At 44.1% G+C, this 21,823-nt stretch overlaps 1 protein-coding gene across 7 annotated transcripts in view; it reads left to right on the top strand.

Moving 5' to 3' along the window:
- The window catches only part of OSBP2 (oxysterol binding protein 2), a 319,410-nt gene that overhangs the window by 169,289 nt on the left and 128,298 nt on the right, over window positions 1-21,823 (top strand). For 3 of the 7 annotated variants that reach the window (XM_029055229.2, XM_029055266.2, XM_029055262.2), the window contains one exon: window positions 12,777-12,860. The exons of the other annotated variants lie outside the window; for them this stretch is intronic. In XM_029055229.2, coding sequence (XP_028911062.1) covers window positions 12,777-12,860 — 84 coding nt within the window. The remainder of the gene's footprint in view (window positions 1-12,776; window positions 12,861-21,823) is intronic. 7 annotated transcript variants of the gene reach the window in all.

Here is a 21,823-nt window from a genome sequence, read left to right as displayed (position 1 = left end):
ACAATATAGTAGAGTTGGTAGACAGTCCCTGCCCACAATGAGCTTATAGTCTACAGGAGGAGAAATAATCACTTCAAATACCATTATTATTATTATTCTTGGTATTATAATCCACCTTCATAATTAGGTGTAGACTTTCTAACATCCCTAACTTTTCACCTCTGTTGACTCCTTATGGATCTTAGATCTGTGACACTACCGGAACTCTTCTTGAGCCTTCTTTCTTTGCAAAACATCCAGAGTCAGTCAGTCAATCATATTTATTATGCATTTACTGTGTGCAGAACACTACTAAGTGCTTGGGAGAGTACAATAGAACAGTATAGCAGATACATTCCTTGTCCACAATGAACTTCTAGTCTAGAGGGAGATATGAATAGAGATAATAATAATGTTGGTATGTGGTAAGCGCTTATTATGTGCAGAGCACTGCTCTAAGCGCTGGGGTAGATACAGGGTCATCAGGTTGTCCCACATGAAGCTCACGGTTAATCCCCATTTTACAGATGAGGTACCTGAGGCACAGAGAAGTCAAGTGACTTGCCCACAGTCACACAGCTGACAAGTGGCAGAGCCGGGATTTGAACCCATGCCTGGGCTCTTTCCACTGAGCCACGCTGCTTCTTTATGAGACCAAAGTTCCAAGACCTAACGCCCACATAGGCTGAGCACATTGGGAGTATTCCTGAGGCATCGTGGCCCACATTTTTGAGCCAAGCATTCTGTTTTGCAGTGGCCTAGTAAGAAGCATCATGGACTAGTGGATAGAGCATGGGCCTGGGAGTCAGAAGGACCTCGGTTCTAATCCCAGCCCCACCACTTCTCTGCTGTGGGATCCTGGGGAAATCACTTCACTTCTCTGTGTCTCATTTACCTCATTTGTACAATGGGGATTAAGACTGTGAGCCCCATGTGGGACAGGGACTGTGTCCAACCCAGTTAGCTTCCATCTACCCCAGCGCTTGGATCAGTGTTTGGTACATAATAAGCTCTTAACAAATACCATTATTATCATTATTATTATTGTTATTAATAATAAAGGGAGCAGTTTGAGAGAGTGCTCTGTCTCTTTCCTAAGGCTCCTGGTTTTTGCTTTTGTTTCATTTGCCTCCTCCTCCTGTAGTACTTTCTCTTCATATTCCCTCTCTTTGGGTGAATTCCTATACTCTGTTGCTCCTTCTTTCTTGGTCTTTCCTCTTCCCACTCCCCTCTCTGGGCCTGGGCCTTCTTTTCCAACTTTTTTTTTTAATAGTGTTTGTTAAACACTTACACTGTGCCAGGCATTGTACTAAGCTCTGGGGTAGATACATGGTTATCAGATTAAACACAGTCATAATAATAATAATGTTGGTATTTGTTAAGCGCTTACTATGTGCAGAGCACTGTTCTAAGCACTGGGGTAGTTACAGGGTAATCAGGTTACCCCACGTGAGGCTCACAGTTAATCCCCATTTTACAGTTGAGGTAACTGAGGCACAGAGAATTGAAGTGACTTGCCCAAGGTCACACAGCAGACAAGTGGCGGAGCCGGGATTAGAAACCAGGTCGTTCTGACTCCCAGGCCCTTGCTCTTTCCATTGGGTCACACTGCTTCTAATTAGAAGAGCTCATGTTTCCACTGGGTAGAGGTAATAGTTAAAATGACTGCACCCTGTTCTGCAGACAGTGTGAATGATGATTTTTAGGTTTATACCTAATTAAAAATATTGGTTTGATATGCAGCCTTTCTCCCTTGATCACAAGAATGAAGCTGCCCTCCCCCAGTCAGCTGTCAACACTCATGGCGGTTTCCCTGCTGAGGTTATCTCTAAACCGTTTCTTGAGTGTTTGCACGGCATGTACATGTCACTGAAGAGAAGATAGAATTCTTGTTACCTTCTTCCTTTTATCCTCCTCCTATAAACAAGCCCACCAGAGAATGGAGGCATTTATGATTAGTTGTCTTCTCTAATACAAAGGTTAATCAAATTATTCCAGAACTTATTGTTCTGTTCCATTCTTGAATGGCATGGATGCTGTCAAACAGGGGATGTCTTAGTTTGAAAAGAGAATTTGACATTCAGAGTCAATGTTCTGTACAGTCCAGCACTATATGAGACACTCTGTGGGGGCTGGGGAGATTGGGTCACAATGGTTGGGCTGTTGACTGACAGGAAAAATGCTAGTTAGACGATTCTTGAATGGTCTTTTCATTAAAGTCCTTTACATTTCATTCTTTCTCATCAGCTCTGTCCCCCAATGAACAAAATACTGCAGTAGGGAGGCTGGGAATGACGGACTTTTAAAACGACTGAAGAAAAACCAGTCAAGATCAGGATTGAGAAACAGCAAAATCAACCCAATCAGTCAGTGGTATTTATTGAGGGCTACTGTGTGCAGAACACTGTACTAAGCTCTTAATAGAGTTAGTAGACATGTTCCCGGGTAGGCAGAGGGAGGTGTCCGGTAACTTGGAAGGAGCCTTTGGATGTCAAAGGAGTGTTTTGGCCTCTGAAAAATGAGCATCTCTCTGCCATTATTATAATTGAGGATGTCCAGAAGTATTTTAAGGGTCTAGAACCTACAGAACCAAAGAAAACCCTATTTCCAGCTCTGTCTCTGGTAGTTTTTAGCTGAGAGCACCTCTTCAACTGAATCTTCGTCTGGGACGTCGGCCATCGCATAAGTATTTTTAAAGGCCCAAGGGGCAGTGTGACCTAATGGATGGAGCACCGGCCTGGGAATCAGTAGGACCTGGGCTCCTAACCCGGGCCCTGCCACTTGTCTGATGTGTGACCTTGAGCAAGTCACTTTACTTCTCTGGGCCTCAGTTACCTCATCTGTAAAATGAGGATTAAAATCCGCAAAATGAGATTCAGTTCTGGACCCCCTCCTATTCTCCATCTACACCCATTCCCTTGGAGAACTCATTCACTCCCATGGCTTCAACTGCTACCTCTTTGTAGATAATAATCAAATCTAAATCTCCAGCACCGATCTCTCTCCTGTCTCACATTTCCTCCTGCCTTCAAGACATCTCTACGTGGATGTCTTATCATATCCAAAACTGAACTCCTAAATTTCCCACCCAAACCCTGTCCTCCCCTGCACTTTCCCATCACTGTAGACAGCACCACCATCCTTCCTATCTCACAAACCCATAACCTATGCGTTATCCGTGATTTGTCTCGGTCATTCAACCCACATATTTAATCTGTCACTATATCCTGTCAGTTCCACTTTCACAACATTGATCTGCCCTTTCCTCTCCATCCAAACTGCTACCATGTTAATACAATCACTCATCCTATTCCTCCTGCATTACTGCATCAGCCTCCTTGCTGACCTCCCAGCCTTCTATCTCTCCCCACCCCATTCCATATTTCACTCTGCTGCCCAGATCATTTTTCTACAAAAACATTTAGGACATGTCACCCCGCTTCTCAAAAAACTCCAGTGGTTGCCCATCCACCTCCACATCGACAAAAACACCTCACCATTGGCTTCAAAGCACTCCATCACCTTGCCCCCTCCTCCCTCACCTCATCTCTCTCCTTCTAGCCAGCCCGCACTCTTCGCTCCTCTAGTGCTAACCTTCTCTTTGTACCTTAATCTCGCCTAGCTCACTGCCAATCCCTAACCCACATACTGCCTCTGGCCTGGAACGCCCTCCCTCCTCAAGTCCGACAGACGATTATTCTTCCCCCCTTTAAAGCCTTACTGGGGGCACATCTCCACCAAGAAGCCTTCCCAGACTAGGCCTCCCTTTCCTTATCTTCCACTCCCTTCTGTGTCGCCTGGTCTTGCTCCCTTTGCTCTTCCCCACTCCCAGCCCCACAGCACTCATGCATTTATCTGTCATTTATTTATTGGTATTGATGTCTGTCTCCCCTTCTGCTGTAAGCTCATAGTGGGCAGGGAATGTGTCTTTTTATTGTTGAATTGTACTCTCCCAAGCACTTAGTACAGTGCTCTGCACACAGAAAGAGCTCAATAAATATGATGGAATGAATGAATTAATAAATGACTGTGAGCCCAATGGGGGACATGGACAGTGTCCAAATTGACTCTCTTGTATCTACCCCCAGAGCTTAGTATAGAGGCTGGCACATAGTAAGTGCTTCTCAAATACCATTAAAAAAGAAGCCACTACACTTCCTGGGGCCTCATTTCCCCATCTGAAAAATGGGATCAAGATTACCTCCCTATGTCTACATGCATCACAGGAATGTTGTGAGGAAAAAACAAGATAAATGTTGAGGGGGCTTTGGAAACATTCAGGGGATTACTACCACCACCTATATTGCTTGGAAAAGTGTGCATATCTCTTTTCTAAAACATCCTACTCTCCGAAGAATGAAGAGGACATTTTAATCTTTGGAAACAATTAAATGTCAAATCATGGAGTGGCTTCCTGAGACCTGAACTGTTTTCTCCATTTAAAAATAGTAGTAATTCCACCACAAAGGCTACCTTCACCCCCTCCTAAAGGCCAAGCCTGTCAGCCTACTAACCAATTAGGGGATGGACATTAGAGAGGCAGGTGGATTGCCCCTGGAATTTCCACCCACAGCCTGGCGGCCTGCTTGTAACTGGAGCAAAGCTGCGTCTTTTATTTATGGACTGTCCCCTCGCTCAACCCTCAGTGCAAAGGAGGAGCGCCTATATCAAGTGTCTCCTGTACTGTGGGTTGTTGAGCCTCATTTGGGAACGGGGCCCTGACTAATTTATTAATGGGCACTCTCCAGAGAGAGAAGAAATGGAGGTGGAGAGATGGTATCTTAGGGAAGGAGCAAGCACCATAGCTGGGAATAAAGCTGCTGGTTAAGAAGGAAACATTTTATGAAACTCGGCTGTGAAGGATTATTTTTCTATCCAAAGGAAAGTGTATAATGAGAGGAGTTTTCCACTTGCAGGCTCTCGTTACAAAGGAGACATTTTCTAGGACAGGTGCTCAATCTGTCTGGAAGGGTTTTGGAAAAGATTGGTGGATAATATAATAATAAAAATAATAATTGTGGTATTAGTTAAGCACTTACTATGTGCCAAACACTGTACTAAGCGCTGGGGTGGACATAAGTAAACCAGGTTGGACATAATCCCTGCCCCACATAGGGCTCACAGTCTTAATCCCCATTTTATAGATGAGGCAACTGAGGCCCAGAGAAGTGAAATGATGGGCAGGGATTGTCTCTATCTGTTGCCAAATTGTACCTTCCAAGCATTTAGTACAGTGCTCTGCACATCTTAAGCACTCAATAAATGTGTTTGAATGAATGAATTTGCCTAAATTCACAGAGCAGGCAAGTGTCAAAGCCGGAATGGACAGGGCCCCTTTCAGGCCTAGGTTTCTGTGATTCCAGGAAATAATTTAAATGATCAGTCTTTGCCCAACACTGTTTCTACCAGGTTGTTGCCGTATTTACTGGTTGTGATGCCCAAGGAGGCTGAAGTCCAGGGCCCTTTTCACAGACCTTCCTGCCTCTCCAACATCTTCCCTCTCCAGTCCATACTTCATTCAGCCACCCACGTCATTTTTCTAAAACATTTTTATGCACATACCATCCCACTTCTCAAAAGCCTCCAGGGGTTGACCATTCCTTTCCTCATCAAGCAGAAACTCCTGACCCTTACTTTAAGGCCCTCAGTCAATCAGCGTGGCTTAGTGGAAAGAGCACGGGCTTGGAAGTCAAAGGTCAAGGGTTCTAATCTCAGCTCCGCTGCTTGTCAGCTGTGTGACCTTGGGCAAGTCACTTAACTTCTCGGTGCCTCAGTTACCTCATCTGTAAAATGGGGATGAAGGCTGTGAGCCCTATGTGGGACAACCTGATTACCTTGTATCAACCCCAGCGCTTAGAACAGTGTTAAGCACATAGTAAGCGCTTAACAAATACCAACATTATTATTATTAATCAATCATATTTATTGAGCTCTTATTGTGTGTAGAGAACGGTACTAAATGCTTGGGAGAGTTCAGTATAACAAGATTGGTAGTCACATTCCCCTCCCACGATGACTTGCAGGCCTAGGAGTCAGAAGATCATGGGTTCTAATCCCAGCTCTGCCACTTGTCTGCTCTGTGAGCTGGGGCAAGTCACTTCACTTCTCTGGGCCTTAGTTACCTCATCTGTAAAATGGGGATTGAGACTGAGAGTCCCACATGGGACAAGGACTGTGTCCAACCCATTTTACTTTTATCCACCCCAATGCTTAGTACAGTGCCTGGGACATAGTAAGCGCTTAACAAATTCTACAATCATTATTATTATTACATTCTAGAATGGGAGACAGACAGATATTAATGTAAATAAATCAGCTCACTTTCCCCGATACTCCCCAGAAGGAGTAACCACTTCACTCCTACTGGCATGCTTTGCTCGTTCCAAGCCAAACCTTCCCATTCTCAATTCTTCACCTCTGATCTCTTGTTCACACCCTTTTCTCTGCATGAGACTCCCTGTTTCTTCGTATCCAGTAGGTCACCATTCTCCTCCTCTTCAGGGCCTTCCCTGATCAGTCTCTAATGATCATGATAATGATTATAATGGTATTTGTTAAGCCCTTACTATGTGCCAAGCACTGTACTAAGCATTGGAGTAGATAAAAGATAACTAGGACAGACACAACCCCTGTCCCACATGGGGCTCACAGTCTAAGTAAGAGGGAGAACTGGTTTTAATACTCAATTTACAGATGAGGAAACTGAGGACCAGATAAGTTAAGTGATAGGCTCAAGGTCACGTTTTAATACCAAGGCAGGTGGCAGAGTTAGAACCCAGACCCTGTGACTACCAGGCGATCTGACTCCCAGGCCCATGCTCTTTTCATTAAGGCACTAGGCCACAGTGCTTCTCTTACCTCCCCACCCCATTTCTCCCCCTTCTGCCTCGTCAGCTCTTCCATTTCATCTAAGTCCTTGGGTATGCACATACCTCTGGTGACCTTGTGAGCACATTTCTGTATTCTTGCTTCCCCCTTTGTCTAGTTTCAGTGTGTGTCTACACTGCTAGATTGTAAGCTTCTTGAGGACAGGACTCCTGTCTACTCTTTTGGGCTCTCCCCAGCACAGTGTTCTGTACAGAATAAGGACTCAGTCAATACTATTGATTATAGTGAGCCTTTGAGACATATGTGCGACATATTTTGCACCACCTTAGAAAGATCCCTGTGAGCTTAGAGATCATCTCTTTAAGCTGAAACTTTTCCATGAACTATCTTGATGCTTTCAACACGCCCAGTGACAGAAAAAGAAATCTAAATTTGAAGTTCTTTATGGTACCCAGAGGAGGTGTGGTAAATAAAAATATTCTTTGCAACTGCTGCACTTACATTCGAAGCCAGTATGAATGGACCGTGGGTTTTTTTTTTCAGGGTACATGGTATATGCAGCTTTAAGGGGTTTTTAGAAGACAGATTAGAGGTGTGGTTGATCATGTTGTTAATCTAAATTTACAGGACTTATGTTCAGCAGAAATTACCTTTTAGAGTTTAGGCATGGAGGGACCGAGCCCTGTGGAAGCTGATTAGTATTTCTTAGAATCCGGGTGGATGTATGATTTTATTTGCGTAACATTCCCTCCATCTGACCAGGCCTGGAATGGCCCTTAGCCATGTCCTTTTTGTCCAACTGCTCCAATTCTATCACCCAGAATCATAGGCTGCAAGAATGATGGAGTCTGAGGAAAACCAGAGATCCATCACAGAGGGTCAGTAGCCAGCACTATCTTTGCGGGCTGGAGTTAAAGAATGTCTCTGACAGGTGGACACTAGTGCTAAGACTCTGAGCTCTTTGTGGGCAGGGAATGTCAGTTTATTAGTGTTATACTTTCCCAAGCGCGTAGTACAGTGCTCTATACACAGTAAGTGCTTAGTAAATATGATTGAATGAATGAATAAGGGAACATCTACCAACTCTCTGTGTGTATGTGTGTGTGTGTGTATAGTATTTGTTAAGCACTTACTATGTGTCAGACACTGTTCTAAGCCCTGCAAATTAATTAGGTTGTAAGTTGGTCACAATCCCGGTCCCACATGGGGCTGACAGTCTAAGTAGAAGGGAGACCAGGTATTGAATCCACATTTTACAGTTGAGGAAATTGAGGCCCAGAGAAGTGAAGTGATTTGCCCAAGGTCACATAGCAAGCATTTGGCAGAGCTAGGATTAGAACCCGGGTTCTCTGACTCCCAGACCCGTGCTCTTTCCATTAGGCCTTGCTGCTTCCCTTTCTCTGTTAGATTGTACTGTCTCAAGTGCTTAGTCTAGTGCTCTGCACACAGTAAACAGCCAATAAATAGGATCAATTGATTGACTGATCTGTCATACTTGGTTCCCTTCCCCTAGCTCCCAACTTCCACTTCTTCCCTCGCCCCATGCAGCCAGTGAGATAATACAGTGGAGCAAAGCACTTTTTGGCAAGTTCCCTGCCCCTTGCTGTTACTGTTCTGGTGATTGGACTCCAACCACAGGGTCTTTGAAACCATGGGGAGTTTTGATGAGGAACATGCTGGCTGAACAGATGTTCAACATGTTTAATGAGTGTTGTCCAGGAGAGAATGTGTCTGTGTGTATAGAGTAACTTCTTGTCTGGAAAGTAGACTGTGGGTGGCAAGTGGAGGCTGAGAAATCTTCATCACTGAAGATCTTTAACAACATGGGGTAGTAGATAGAGCACAGCCCTGGGAGGCAGAAGGTCATGGGTTCTAATCCCGGCTCCGCCATTTGTCAACTGTGTAACCTTGGGCAAGTCACTTATTTCTCTGTGCCTCAGTTACCTCATCTGTAAAATGGGGATCAAGACTGTGAGCCCCATATGGGACAGGGACTGTGTCCAGCCTGATTTGCTTGTATCCACCCCAGGGCTTAATACAGTGCCTGGCACATAGTGAGTGCTGAAATACAATAATAATAATAATCATTATTAATAGTAGTACCAATAATTATTATTATCTTTAAAAAGAGGAGGAAAGAGTCAGTTGTGAGTGATCTGGGCATTATCTACCTAGAGAACGGCCTCTGAAAGTCTCTTCTGCTGAGTGACTCTGTGACAGGGTCAAGAAGCCACGGTGGACACATACCCAGAATGCTCAGAAGGTCTGCATCCTAGTCTGAACCTGAATGTGCTCTGAGGCACTGCTGAGGTCCACACCATTGGAGAGGATGTGCTGTGACGCATTTATTGAGCATCCATTTGGTGTAGTACACCGAACTGTGAGCTTGGCAAGTATGGTATAAAGAAGTGACCCATTCCCTGCTCACGAGGAGTTTACCCTCTAACAGGGCAGACTTAGGACCTTCCCACCCATCATTCTCTCACGAGCAGGCTGTAGGACCTGATCATCAAGGGTAACTGGATTCAGAAGGCTGGGAACTCCAACCTAAAATAAGGACTTTGAATCAGTCAGTCATATTTATTGAGAACATACCATGTGCAGAGCACCATACTAAGTGCTCCGGAGAGTACAGTATAACAATAAACAGACTCATTCCCTGCCTGCAACGAGCTTGCAGGCTAGAGGATGAGCTTACAGTCTAGAGGGCCGAATGACTGTGCTTTCCCAAATTACAATCCCCTTTTCAGAAGGCTAAGGAGAAATTCTTCATTTCAAGTCGAAGAGTTCATTCAATAGTATTTATTAAGCGCTTACTGTGCAGAGCACCGTTCTAAGTGCTTGGAAAGTACAGCTCAGCAATAGAGAGAGAGAGAGACAATCCCTGTCCACATTGGGCTTACAGTTTAGAAGATGTTCTAGAATGCCTGAACTCTTCTGCCCTCAATAGAATCACATCGAGGTCAGAAATTGATATTGAAAATCATTCTTCGGCACTTTCGTACATATGTAAATTTTTATTTATATATTCATTTATTTACTCAGTCATTCATTCTGATGTTTATCCACTTCTCTATAAGCACTTAGTACAGTGCTCTGTGCACAGTAAGCGTTCAATAAATACGATTGACTGACTTAGTAAATCCTTCCCGGTTCTTCTGCTTCCACTGTTTGTAAACATTTTTTTCCCTGCCTGCTTCACCCATTGGATTGTAAACTCTTTTAAGGGCAGGATATGTGTGGCTCACCCATTGGATTGTAAACTCTTTTAAGGGCAGGATATGTGTGGCTTGCTTTAGTTGTTCTCTTTCTAGTGCAAAGTACAGTGCATCACACTCAGTAAGTGGTCAATAAATGCTATTGGTTGATTGGCTGAGTTAGCCCAGTCTTGAAACGTAGTAGGGAGATAGGTGAACAGTCAATGGTATTTATTGAGTACTGGGCACAGAACACTGTATTAAGCACTTGTGAGAGTACAGTATAACAGAGTTAATAATAATAATGTTGGTATTTGTTAAGCGCTTACTATGTGCAGAGCACTGTTCTAAGCGCTGGGGGAGATACAGGGTAATCAGGTTGTCCCACGTGAGGCTCACAGTTAATCCCCATTTTACAGATGAGGTTACTGAGGCACAGAGAAGTGAAGTGACTTGCCCACAGTCACACAGCTGACAAGTGGCAGAGCCGGGAGTCGAACCCGTGACCTCCGACTCCGAAGCCCAGGCCCTTTCCACTGAAGCTTACAGTCTAGAGGGGAGAGATAGGCATTGATGTAAGTTATAGATAGGGGAGAGGGCAGAAGGTAAGGATATGGACATAAGTGCTGCGGGGCTGAGAGTGGGGCGAACAAGTGGTAGAAGAATATCCTAACAGGGATAATACCATTTCCAAGGAAGAAACTGTCCATGAATACATCTGTTAAGCAGTGAGGTCTCTTGGAATTTTGATAGTGATCTTATTCTCTCTCGAAAAATATTTGATTGGTTCATTGCAAGACACTTGTTGCTAACAGATTTCTTTAAGTCCTGCGATGTGATATTTGTATCACTAGAAGCTTCGTTCCTCAGATGTCTCCTTTAATCAATCAATTATATTTGAGTGCTTACTGTATGCAGAGCACTGTACTAAGTGCTTGGAAGAATGCAATAAACAGAGTTGGTAGATGCATCCCCTGCCCACAGGGAGCTTCCAGTCTAGAGGGGGAGCTATCAAGTTCTGAAAGGGTACAGAGCCAAGTGCATAGGTGATGCAGAAGGGAGAGGGAGTAGAGGAATATAGGACTTACTCCAAGAAGCCCTCTTGGAGGAGATGTTATCTTAATAAGGCTTTGAAAGTGGGGAGAATTGGTCATCTGGCATATATGGAGGGGGGAGGGAGTTCTAGACCAAAGGGAGGATGTGGGAAAGATGTCGCCGGCGAGATTCTATTTATATTGATGCCTGTTTACTTGTTTTATTGTCTGTCTCCTCACTTCTAGACTGTAAACCCGGTTTGAGCAGGGATCGTCTCTCTTTATTGCTGAATTGTACTTTCCAAGCGCTTAATACAGTGCTCTGCACACAGTAAGCGCTCAGGAAATATGAATGAATGAATGAGATAGATGAGATTGAGGCACAATGAGCGAGCTGGCACTAGGTGAGTGAAGTGCCTAGGCTTAATTGGCAGAAGGTCAGTGAGGTACGATAGGAGGGAGTGAACTAAATGAGTGTTTTAAAGCCAATGGAAAGGAATTCCTGTTTAATGTGGAGGTGGATGGGCAACCTCTGCTGCTTCTTGAGGAGTGGGAAGATATGGACTGAACTTTATTTTTAGAAAAATCATCTGTGCAGTAAAGTGAAATATGGACTGGAATGGGAGGAGGTGGAGGCCAGCAAGGATTTTACTGCATTGGGCTGGGAGGAGGGGCCAGGGATAAAAGAGTCATGCAATCCCAATCCTGGAAACCCACAGAATAGGACATTTTGCATCTGTTGGAAGAGGGATTATTTTCCAGCAACAGGAGTCTTAATGTTCAGTTACCAGCTCTGTCTCCTCTCTGTGCCTCTGGTCCCCATCTATAAAATGTCCATTCATCCTTTTGGATTGATAGATTTGGGTAATAGATTTTAGCAGATCTTTTACACCTGGATAGTAAAAAAATCAAAGGGCTATTGCAGATTTCCACCAGATCGAACACAGGCATGGCCTGGCAGTCTGCCTGACCAAGTTCAGACATAATCAGTGGAAATGGATCCTAAAGCAGGCAGCCTCCATTTTAGAAGCAGACGGAGGCATAGAGTCTTTCTAAATTCAATTTCCAGGTCAGCAGTTCAAAGGTGCCTGGCACGAGCATTGTGATCTCAACCCATCTCAGGTCAAAAATGCTTCTGGAGTCAAAAGTTCCAGTGGTATTCACATCCAGCCAGGACCATTTTCCTTCTTGCGGGTGAGGTTTTTCTGGGTTCTGGAGGAAAGTCCAGAAGCCAGGCTTTCGAGTCTAGATGTGGACTGTGTTGGTTGAGCACAGGGCCTCCAAAACCTCTTCAGGAAATTTCCCCGGCTTCAAGCTCTGCTTCAAGCTCTGGGGAAGAATTCCTAAGTGTCAGACTGGCTGCCCACCTGGCTAACTTCCGGGGTCTCTTGGAATTTTTTAGCCATTTGGGAATGAAAGGGGTCAGAGCATACCTTGGGTCTCAAGATGGGCTCAAGCCAGTTTCCCTCATCAAGATGGGGAGGCTGTGTGGTAATTTTTCCCTAAGGACAGTTTTTCAGGGAGACCCATTTTAGAACAGCCATATGCTGGCCTAATCCTGAAGCTCATTAGTGGATGCAGAGGGCGAAGCAAGCCTGAAGAATTTTTAATTTGGAAAAGGAAGAGAGAAGTGGTCAATTTGTAATCCTCCACTCAATTGGTTTTGACCTTGTCTTCCTTTAATTTGCTTTTAATGCTTCTCAAGATTTACGGGCTTACATATTTATATTTCCTGTAGCCTTCATCTCTCCAACAAAGTGTAAACGAGTTTTGTGGGGCAAAAGTCCACTCCCATGCTGCCCTGCCTATCTACAGTCACCAGGTATGTACCGGGTCTAACTCTTTCAGTGACAGCATCCATCAGTCCATCAGTCAGTCAACAGTATTCATCGAACGCTTACCGTGTGCAGAGCACTGTACTATGTGCCTGGGACTGAGCTGGTAGACAAAACCCCTGCCCTCAAAGAGACAGCTTCCGCCTGAAAGGAGCAGATGGGGATCTGCATTCATAACGTCAAAAAGTTAAGTTCTGAAGATGGTTTTCTCTAAACTTCTAATACCTCACGTTACTACTACTAAGTACAATTATAATTATAGTAACCATGATATTTGTTAAGTGCATACTATGGGGTAGATAAAATACAATCAGGTCAGACATAGACCCTGCTCCACATGGGGCTCACAGTTTGAGGGAGAGAGAACAAGTATTTGATCCCCATTTTACAGCTAAGGAAACCACGATCACATAGAAGGCAAGTGGTGGGATGGAATTAAAACCCAAGTCTCTTGACTCCCAGTCACGTGCTTTTTTCATTAGGCCGTGATTCTTCCTTTTGGACTTTCAGCCCTGGCAGCTGCTCATTGTCAGATTGCCCAGACTGTTAAATAGTCTGGTTGTCACCTAATCTAAATGAGCTTGCTTTAATAATTTCTTGAATCTGTAGAGAACAGTTTTTCTTATCTTTTCAAATCAGTGATCTGATTTTATCTTCATAGCATCCCTGTACAGGGAGGAAGGAAGGAAGGTATCGTTATCCCCATTTTATGAGGAAACTGAGGAATAGAGCGGTTGTGACTTAATCATGGTCAAAATACAGGCTCATGGTAGCGTCGGAACTAGAACCCAGGTCTCCTGACTCCCAGCCCCTATGCTGCCACAGGCATCATCTCGCCTCTGAATCTCTAGGCCAGCTTTGGAATTCCTCAGCTAATGGGAAGGATGGGACTTCTCGGTTGAGCCAGCACACACATAAATTAGGACTTCCTTGGTCCATCCTACCCCTCCTGTTGCTTTGCCCTGGATTTAATGTGCTTATCTTTTTAAGAGTGACTTTCTAATCTTGTAAAATGGCTAAGAAACCTGTTTTTGAGGAGTTTTTTTCTTCTCTCTGGAAAGTTTCTTTTTTAAAAAAAAAAATGGTATTTAAGTGCTTACTCTTTGCCAAACACTGTTCTAAGTTCTGGGTTAGATACAGGTGAATTAGGTTGGACACAGTCCCTGTCCCGCATGGGGCTCACAGTCTAAATAGGGGGGAGAACAGGAGAACTGAAGCATAGAGAAGAAAAGTGACTTGCCCAAGGTCACACAGCAAGTATTTGTCAGAGCCAAGATAGAGCCCAGGTCCTCCGACTCCCAGGTCCGTGTTCTTTCCACTAGGCCACGCTGCTTCTCTTCGTTACTATTTGGAGTTCAAAACTAGCCACCCTCTCACCCCCAAATAGCAACCATCTGGCTTCTCTTTGGAGGCTCTGGCTGAGGCTCAGCTTGCAGGGAATAGGCACAAATTATTGACTTTCTGTAGAAATAATTGAAACTTCAATCCGGAATCACTCAATAACATTTACCGACTGCTTACTCTGTGTGGAGCACTGTACTAAACATTTGGGAGAGTACAATAGAGTTAGTAGCTACTATCCCTGCTCTCAAGGAACTTAGTGTCCAGTGGGAGAGAAAGATGAAGACTATGTGATTGTTATCTATAAAAAATCAAAAAAGGGAGAGTACAGAATGGCCTTTCAAATCCCACTCCACTGAGCCCAGGAGGTTTAAAAGAAAGAAAGTGAAAAGGAAGTCACCTTTTCACCCAGTGGGAAGTAAGCATGTGGGATTTACCACCACAAGAAGTTGTATAAACCAAAAATATCAGTAGGTTCAAAAATGGATTGGGATGAACTCATGAACAGTAGTTGACAAATGTGTTATAAGAGGAAAAAGCTCGAGATATTAGATGGTACCACCTTAAACTTTAGAGGACAGCCCTAAAGGAGGACAAATATCACACTTGTCCTCCAAATCACCATTGGACGTCTTCTGTCACACTCAGTGTGGACCCTTTAATCATTCATTCATTCATTCAAACGTATTTATTGAGCATTTACTTTGTGCAGAGCACTGTACTAAGCACTTGGGAGTGTACAATATAATACAAACAGACACATTCCTGCCCACAGCAGCTCACAGTCTTTATGCAGCTCACGGTGTACATTGTATAAGCCTTCCCCACCATGTACCTCACCTGAGCTTCCAACTTATTGTCCTTAACAGAAGTTGTTTCATGTGAGACAGGCCACGCAGATTTGGATTTGGAAAGTATCTAATTGAATCCAAATTATTTCTTTACTTCCGTGGAGTTACCTACCATCTTTGCAGCCCCAATCAATCAATGGTATTTATTGAGTGTTTACAGTGGGCAGAGCACTGTACTGAGCACTTGGAAGAGCACAGTACCAGAGAGTTGGTAGACACATTCCCTACCCCCAAGGAGCTAACAATCTAGAGGAAGAGACTGACATTAAAATAAATTGCTATGCAATAGGGTTAGAAGTGGAATGAATATTATAATAGCTAAGGTGTAAGGACCCAAATACATAAGCCATGCAGAAGGGAGAGCAGATAAGAGAAGAGAGGCCTTTCTTAGGGAAAGTCTCTTGGAGTTGGTAAGATTTTAGCAGGGCTTTGAAGCTGGGAGAGAGGTAGTCTCTTGGATATGAAGAGGGGGAGATTTCTAGAACAAAGGGTGAGATGGGCAAAGCAGTGTGGCTTAGTGGAAAGAGCCCGGGCTTTGGAGTCCAAGGTCAGGGGTTCTAATCCCAGCTCTGCTACTTATCAGCTGTGTGACTTTGGGCAAGTCACTTAACTTCTCTGTGCCTCAGTTACCTCATCTGTGAAATGGGGATTAGGACCGTGAGTCCCATGTGGGACAACCTGATTACCTTGTATCTATCCCAGCGCTTAGAACAGTGCTGGGCACCTAGTAAGCGCTTAACAAATACCATCATCCTCAAAGAGTTGGCGGCGAGAAAGACAAGATCAAGGTTACAGTAAGTAGGTCAGTGTTATAGGAGCAGAGTACGTGGGTTGGGTTTCGGTAGGAGATCAGCAAGATGAGGTAGACGGGGGAGAGCCGATCGCATGCCTTAAAGCTGATGATATGGAGTTTCTGTTTTGATGCCGAGATAGAAGAGCAAGGAGACTTGAACTGAGAGGTTTTTTTTAGAGAAATGATCCAGCCAACAGAGTGAAGTATGGACTGGAGAGGGGAGAGACAGGAGGAAGGGAGGTCAGCAAGGAGGCCGATGCAGTAGTCCGATATGAGTGAGCGGAAGTGGGCAAAGGGAAAGTCGTCAGGAACATTCATGTAGATATCGAGGTGTCCGAAGATCAGTATGGGGATGTAGAAAGAGGGAAGGAAAGTGAGATAGGAAGTTTAATAAGCGGATGAACACTCGGGTTTCTACTGGGAGGGGCTTCTGCCACCCTCATCGATCACCTGGGCAGAAACTAATGACCAGAAACTACTGAATGACATTCTTTGCATTTCCTCAGTGACTGAATGCTGGTAGGTAGAGTAGCTGTTTTTTGCCTACTGAAATTTGACTTCTTTTGCATTTGAAAAAAATAAGGAATAATTAGGCTGACCATATTATTTTTGTTGAATTTGGGACGTCTGGATTCCATCCCAAATTCGTGTGCCTTTGCCTTCTCCCTCAGTGATTAGAATTGCGTGAGTGGAGGGAGCATGGGGGGAAAGGAGAATAGGGTTAAAGTGCCAGGGCATTCTGGAGTATCCATAGCACAAGTCTCAGAGTGCTATGAAACCTAAAGTTAACCAGGTCAATCAATCGGTAGTATTTATCAAGCTCCCACTGAGTATAAAGTCCTGTAATATGGCTTTGGGAAAGTAATGCAGAAGCAAGACACATGCTTGCTGCTATTAGCTCTCTAGACTGAAAGCTCAGTGGGGGCAGGGAATGTGTCGGTTTACTCTTATATGTACTATCCCGAGCTCTTAGTACAGTGCTGTGCACACAGCAAGTCCTCAATAAATCCAACCGAAAGGGAGTTACTAATCTAATCGATCAATCAATGGTATTTACTAAGTGCTTACTATGTGTAGAACACCATATGAAGCTCTTGGGAGTGGTCAGTATGACAGAATTAGCCCATAATGAGTTTACAGACTCGAGGGGGAGACAGACATTAATATAAATAAACAAGTAATTTATAATGTATAATTGATGGAGGAAGTGACAGACAGAAATCATTTTCCCTTAATGAGAACTGCAAGAAGACCAGAATATGAATGGAGTTATCCTAATATGTGTAAACCAAACGTACTGATCATGCTTCAACCCAGAAGGGAAGTACGTGGCTTAGTGGAAAGAGCACGGGCTTTGGAGTCAGAGGTCATGAGTTTGAATCCCGGCTCTGCCACTTGTCAACTGTGTGACAGTGGGCAAGTCACTTCACTTCTCTGTGCCTCAGTTACCTCATCTGTAAAATGAGGATTAAGACTGTGAGCCCCACGTGGGACATCCTGATTCCCCTGTGTCTACCCCAGCGCTTAGAACAGTGCTTGGCACATAGTAAGCGCTTAACAAATACCAACATTATTATTATTATTATTAAGTATGAGCTTTTTAAATGAGCAAGAGTTGCTAAGGATCAGAATAAAATAGGGTGACCAGTTTTGCCAGAGCCCTCTTGATTCCAGGTTGTCTGTTTTCATACATTTCATCAATTTATAAAGTGGTATCTTAGACAGTACAGTGTTCTGCACACAGCAGGAGCTCAACAAATACTATTGATTGATTTATAAAATTAATCAGGGACCACAGTGAAGTGTAGCAAGACCACACACTAATAATAATAATATAGTACTTATGGTATCTGTTGAGCGCTTACTATGTGCCAAGCACAGTTCTAAACACTGGGGTGGATACAAGCAAATCCAGTTGGACACAGTCCCTGCCCCGAATGGGGCTCACACACTTAATCTCTATTTTACAGGTGAGATAACAGAGGCACTGAGAAGTGAAGTGACTTGCCCAGGGTCACACAGCAGACAAGTGGCAGAGCTGGGATTAGAACCCAGGACCTTCGGTCTCCCAGGCCCAGGCTGTGTCCACTACGTCATGCTGCTTCTCACTAATTTTGGGGCCTAAAGGGGCAGACTTCTCTGATTTTGAGTTCCTTCTTTCTCTCTGATTTGTCCATCGATCTTCAGAAATGCTGTGAATAACCCCTTAAGTATGTTATACAGTGTTATCAAAACTTACCTTTTCAAAATCCACAGTAGCAACAGATAAGGAGATTTTGTTGCAGTTGAATGTGGTGTACGCTCCATTTAATTTTTGTTAGAGAGATTGGTTGGCTTGTGATTCAAAGGAGACATGTGAAGGAGAACGATTTCAAACTAGGGCTTTTTCCCCTCTGACTTGAGTTTTAAATAAAGTTAATTAGTGCCTCATTTTCTGTATCGGTTATATCTTCAGGGCACTAGAGGGGGAACAACAATAAAATGAGAGTAACAGGCAGAGTCTTCAATGATACTTGAGAGCACTAGAGTATTAAGTATCTGCAGACTAGGAAAATGTAACCAGATGCTACCGGTTACCTGTTAAACTGAGCTGGCCTCATTTGAAAGTATCTCCATTAATATGCCTATCTGGTTCTCAGTCACGGATCAAGTTTTTGAAAAACTCAGACATTTGGACACTTGGACACCCTCGGACCTGGACACATGACACGACTTGTCATTTGGTCTGAGAGGAAAGATGAAAGAAGCTGCCGTTGCTTCGTCTTCTCCTGTCAGATTGGCTTAATATTGCCATTCAGAAAAATCCACAAGCAAGAGACTCTAGGGAACCTTCAAGCAGATACCAAGTGCTTAGTACAGTGCCCTGCACATAGTAAGTGCTCAGTAAATACGATTGAATGAAAGATACAGCATTTTCCAGGACTCCGAGGTCATGAGCACCAGTTAGTAGGAACTGAAGTATTCCCAATGTAATGACGGTTCATTTGGTGGGAGGGTGGAAGGAGGGGTTGTGCCCAATCTCCACAGTGCTTAGTGCAGGGCACCACAGCCAGTCTGCTCTGAGCAAGTAGTCACTAGTGGTGATCAGCCCTCTCCCTGAGAGGACCTTGGTCACTGGCTCTAGCTGGTCTGGCCCTTGGAGAGCATTCCCTGAGAAGATCGAGCCCTGAATGGATCAAGGAGCTGTCTTCCCTCGCACTTCAGGGGGCTTGGAGTGAGGTGGTGGGGGAGGAAAGTCAGCCCTCCAACAAAATGGTGGTTAACTCTCCTTTCCCCAGACTCTTCTGAGGATGCTAACAGGCAGTGAGAAGCACTGAGAACAGCACAGCCAGAGAAGCAGCGTGGCTCAGTGGAAAGAGCCCGGGCTTTGGAGTCAGAGGTCATGAGTTCGAATCCCAGCTCTGCCACTTGTCAGCTGTGTGACTGTGGGCAAGTCACTTCACTTCTCTGTGCCTCAGTTCCCTCATCTGTAAAATGGGGATGAAGACTGTGAGCCCCACGTGGGACAACCTGGTTCCCCTGTGTCTACCCCAGCGCTTAGAACAGTGCTCTGCACAGAGTAAGCGCTTAACAAATACCAACATTATATTATTAATGAGAAGACCTCACTTCCACTAGCCAGGAGCCACTCAGCAAATTCTCCTTTAGGCTTTTCAAGAAAATGGAGGCGATTCTTGCATTTGTAGCAAGATTTGTTCGTTTCAGAGTGACCTCTGTTGGGGCCAATTTTATGGCTTATTGCATGTTTTGTTTCTTTTTTTTATAATGGTATTTGTTAAGCACTTACTATGTGTCAGGCACTGTGATAAGTACAAATTAATCAGATTGGACTTAGTCCCGGTCCCACCACATAGGGTTCAAAGTCTTAATCCGCCTTTTACATTCGAGGCAACTGAAGCACGAAGTTGAGTGACTTGCCCAGGGTCACACAGCAGACTTGAGGTGGAGCCGGGATTAGACCCAGGTCCTTTTGACTCCCAGGCCCGTGCTCTTCTCAGATGAATTAACCACTTCGCTCCCGCTTCCTGAGATGACACCTGAGATGACATACATCCTTCCTACTTTGGGCCCAGTCTTCAGTAATAATTCTAATCAAGAACAGTTAAAGAAATGCAACCCCCATGCCAGGGAATGGCGAAGTTGCACCCCTGTCTAGTATTCACCAACCGGGCCACCACTCAGATAATAATAATAATGGTATTTGTTAAGCATTTACTATGTGCCAACAGCAGGGAGGAAATGAAACCTTATTTTTGCTAGTCCAGTCCAGTCCAAGTGGCTGTGTGCAAGGCCAGACAGGTCTACTCTCCATGGAGGTGTGTTGGGTTTTTTTGGTTTTGTTTTTTTAAATGATACTTGTTAAGTGCTTACAGTATACCAGGTGTTGTACTCTTTAGTGATGCTCCATCACTTGGTCTGATTTTCCGGCAGGGGGAATGGATACCAACATGGGTCAGAGCCTACTGTAGGGAAGCAGTATGCTGTAGTGGATAGAGCATGGGCATGGGAGTTGGAAGGTCATGGGTTCTAATCCCAGTTCCACCACTTGTTTGCTGTATGACCTTAGGCAAGTCACTCCACTTCTGTGTGCCTCAGTTGCCTCCTCTGTAAAATGGGGAATAAGTCTGTGAGCACTATGCGGGACAGGGACTGTGTCCAACCCGATCTGCTTGTATCCTCCCCAGCGTTTACTACAGTGCCTGGCACATAGTAAACACTTAACCAATGCCGTAATTATTTTATTAATTATTATTATGCAATAAGTATGTTAGCCATCTAGGAATTGGGCTCCGGCCTCATACATGTTATAGTCTTCAATGTCCTGTGCTTGTCTTCACTCATGTTTGCATTATATGTGTTCCAGAGGATTCTCCAAAAATAATTATGCTGCCCGATTATTATTCATTTGAGTCCCGGAGATTGCTGGGGAGCACGGGAGAGCATCCTATACATGAGAATCTGTCAGGAAAGTAATATGCCAGGGAGAGCTACCTTCTCAAAAAGTAACTCATCCATCATTGCAATTGTGACACTGAGTTGTAGGGACTTCATCTCAGAATCGGTCCCTGTCTGCTTTAGAATAATAATAATAATAATTGTGGCATTTGTTAAGAGCTTACTGTGTGCCAGGCACTATCCTAAGCGCTGGGGTAGATACAAGTTTATTAGGTTGCACACAGTCTCTGTCCCACATGGAGATCACAGTCTCAATCCCCATATTACAGATGAGATAGGCCCAGAGAAGTGAAGTGATTTGCCCAAGGCCACACAGCAGACAAGTGGCAGAGCTGGGATTAGAATCCAGGTCCTTGTGACTCCCAGGCCTGTGCTCTATTCACTACTCCATGCTGCTTCTGAGCTTCTCTTTGTCTCCTCTTTTGGCTCGCTGAAAAATGCCCTTGCTATATGATGCTGTCGCTGTTATTTTTTCTTCATTATCAAGTGTACCAAAAATGTCTTGTTGAGACTTGGAATATATCCCCCATGAGAGGCTGTTTATCACACCTCTCTAAATAAACTTGTGGAAATTTTCATAATCGTTTTTATCTGTGAATGAAAACATGTTCAAATTTGTACAAAATATAAATTCCTGCAAAATATGAGCCAAATCTCCACTGAAGGTGCAATCCAAGGTGAAGTTTAGCTTACAGGTTCATCTGCCAGGTCAGAGTCTGGGGTTTCCTTTACTGTGATGGCAGTTATACCAGTAATAGTTGCTTCTCTTCTGGGAACCAAGGTGATTGCTTTTGAGCAAATAGATCTGAAGTAAGCAATTTCATTTAGAATTCTTTCCTTTGGCTTTTTGGTTAATCGATCAGCAGTAGTTATTAAGCATGTGTGGTATACAAAACCCAATACTAAGCCCATGATACAATGTAACGGAAGTAAAACATACTTTCCCTGTCCACACGGACTTTACAATCTAATGGATTTTTTTAATGGCATTTGTGAGTACTTACTATGG

The sequence above is a fragment of the Ornithorhynchus anatinus genome, chromosome 2 (genome assembly GCF_004115215.2).
Source record: "Ornithorhynchus anatinus isolate Pmale09 chromosome 2, mOrnAna1.pri.v4, whole genome shotgun sequence".
NCBI lineage: Eukaryota > Metazoa > Chordata > Mammalia > Monotremata > Ornithorhynchidae > Ornithorhynchus > Ornithorhynchus anatinus.
The sequence above is the reverse complement of the archived record's forward strand: the minus strand, read 5'-3'. Positions and strand labels throughout refer to the sequence as shown.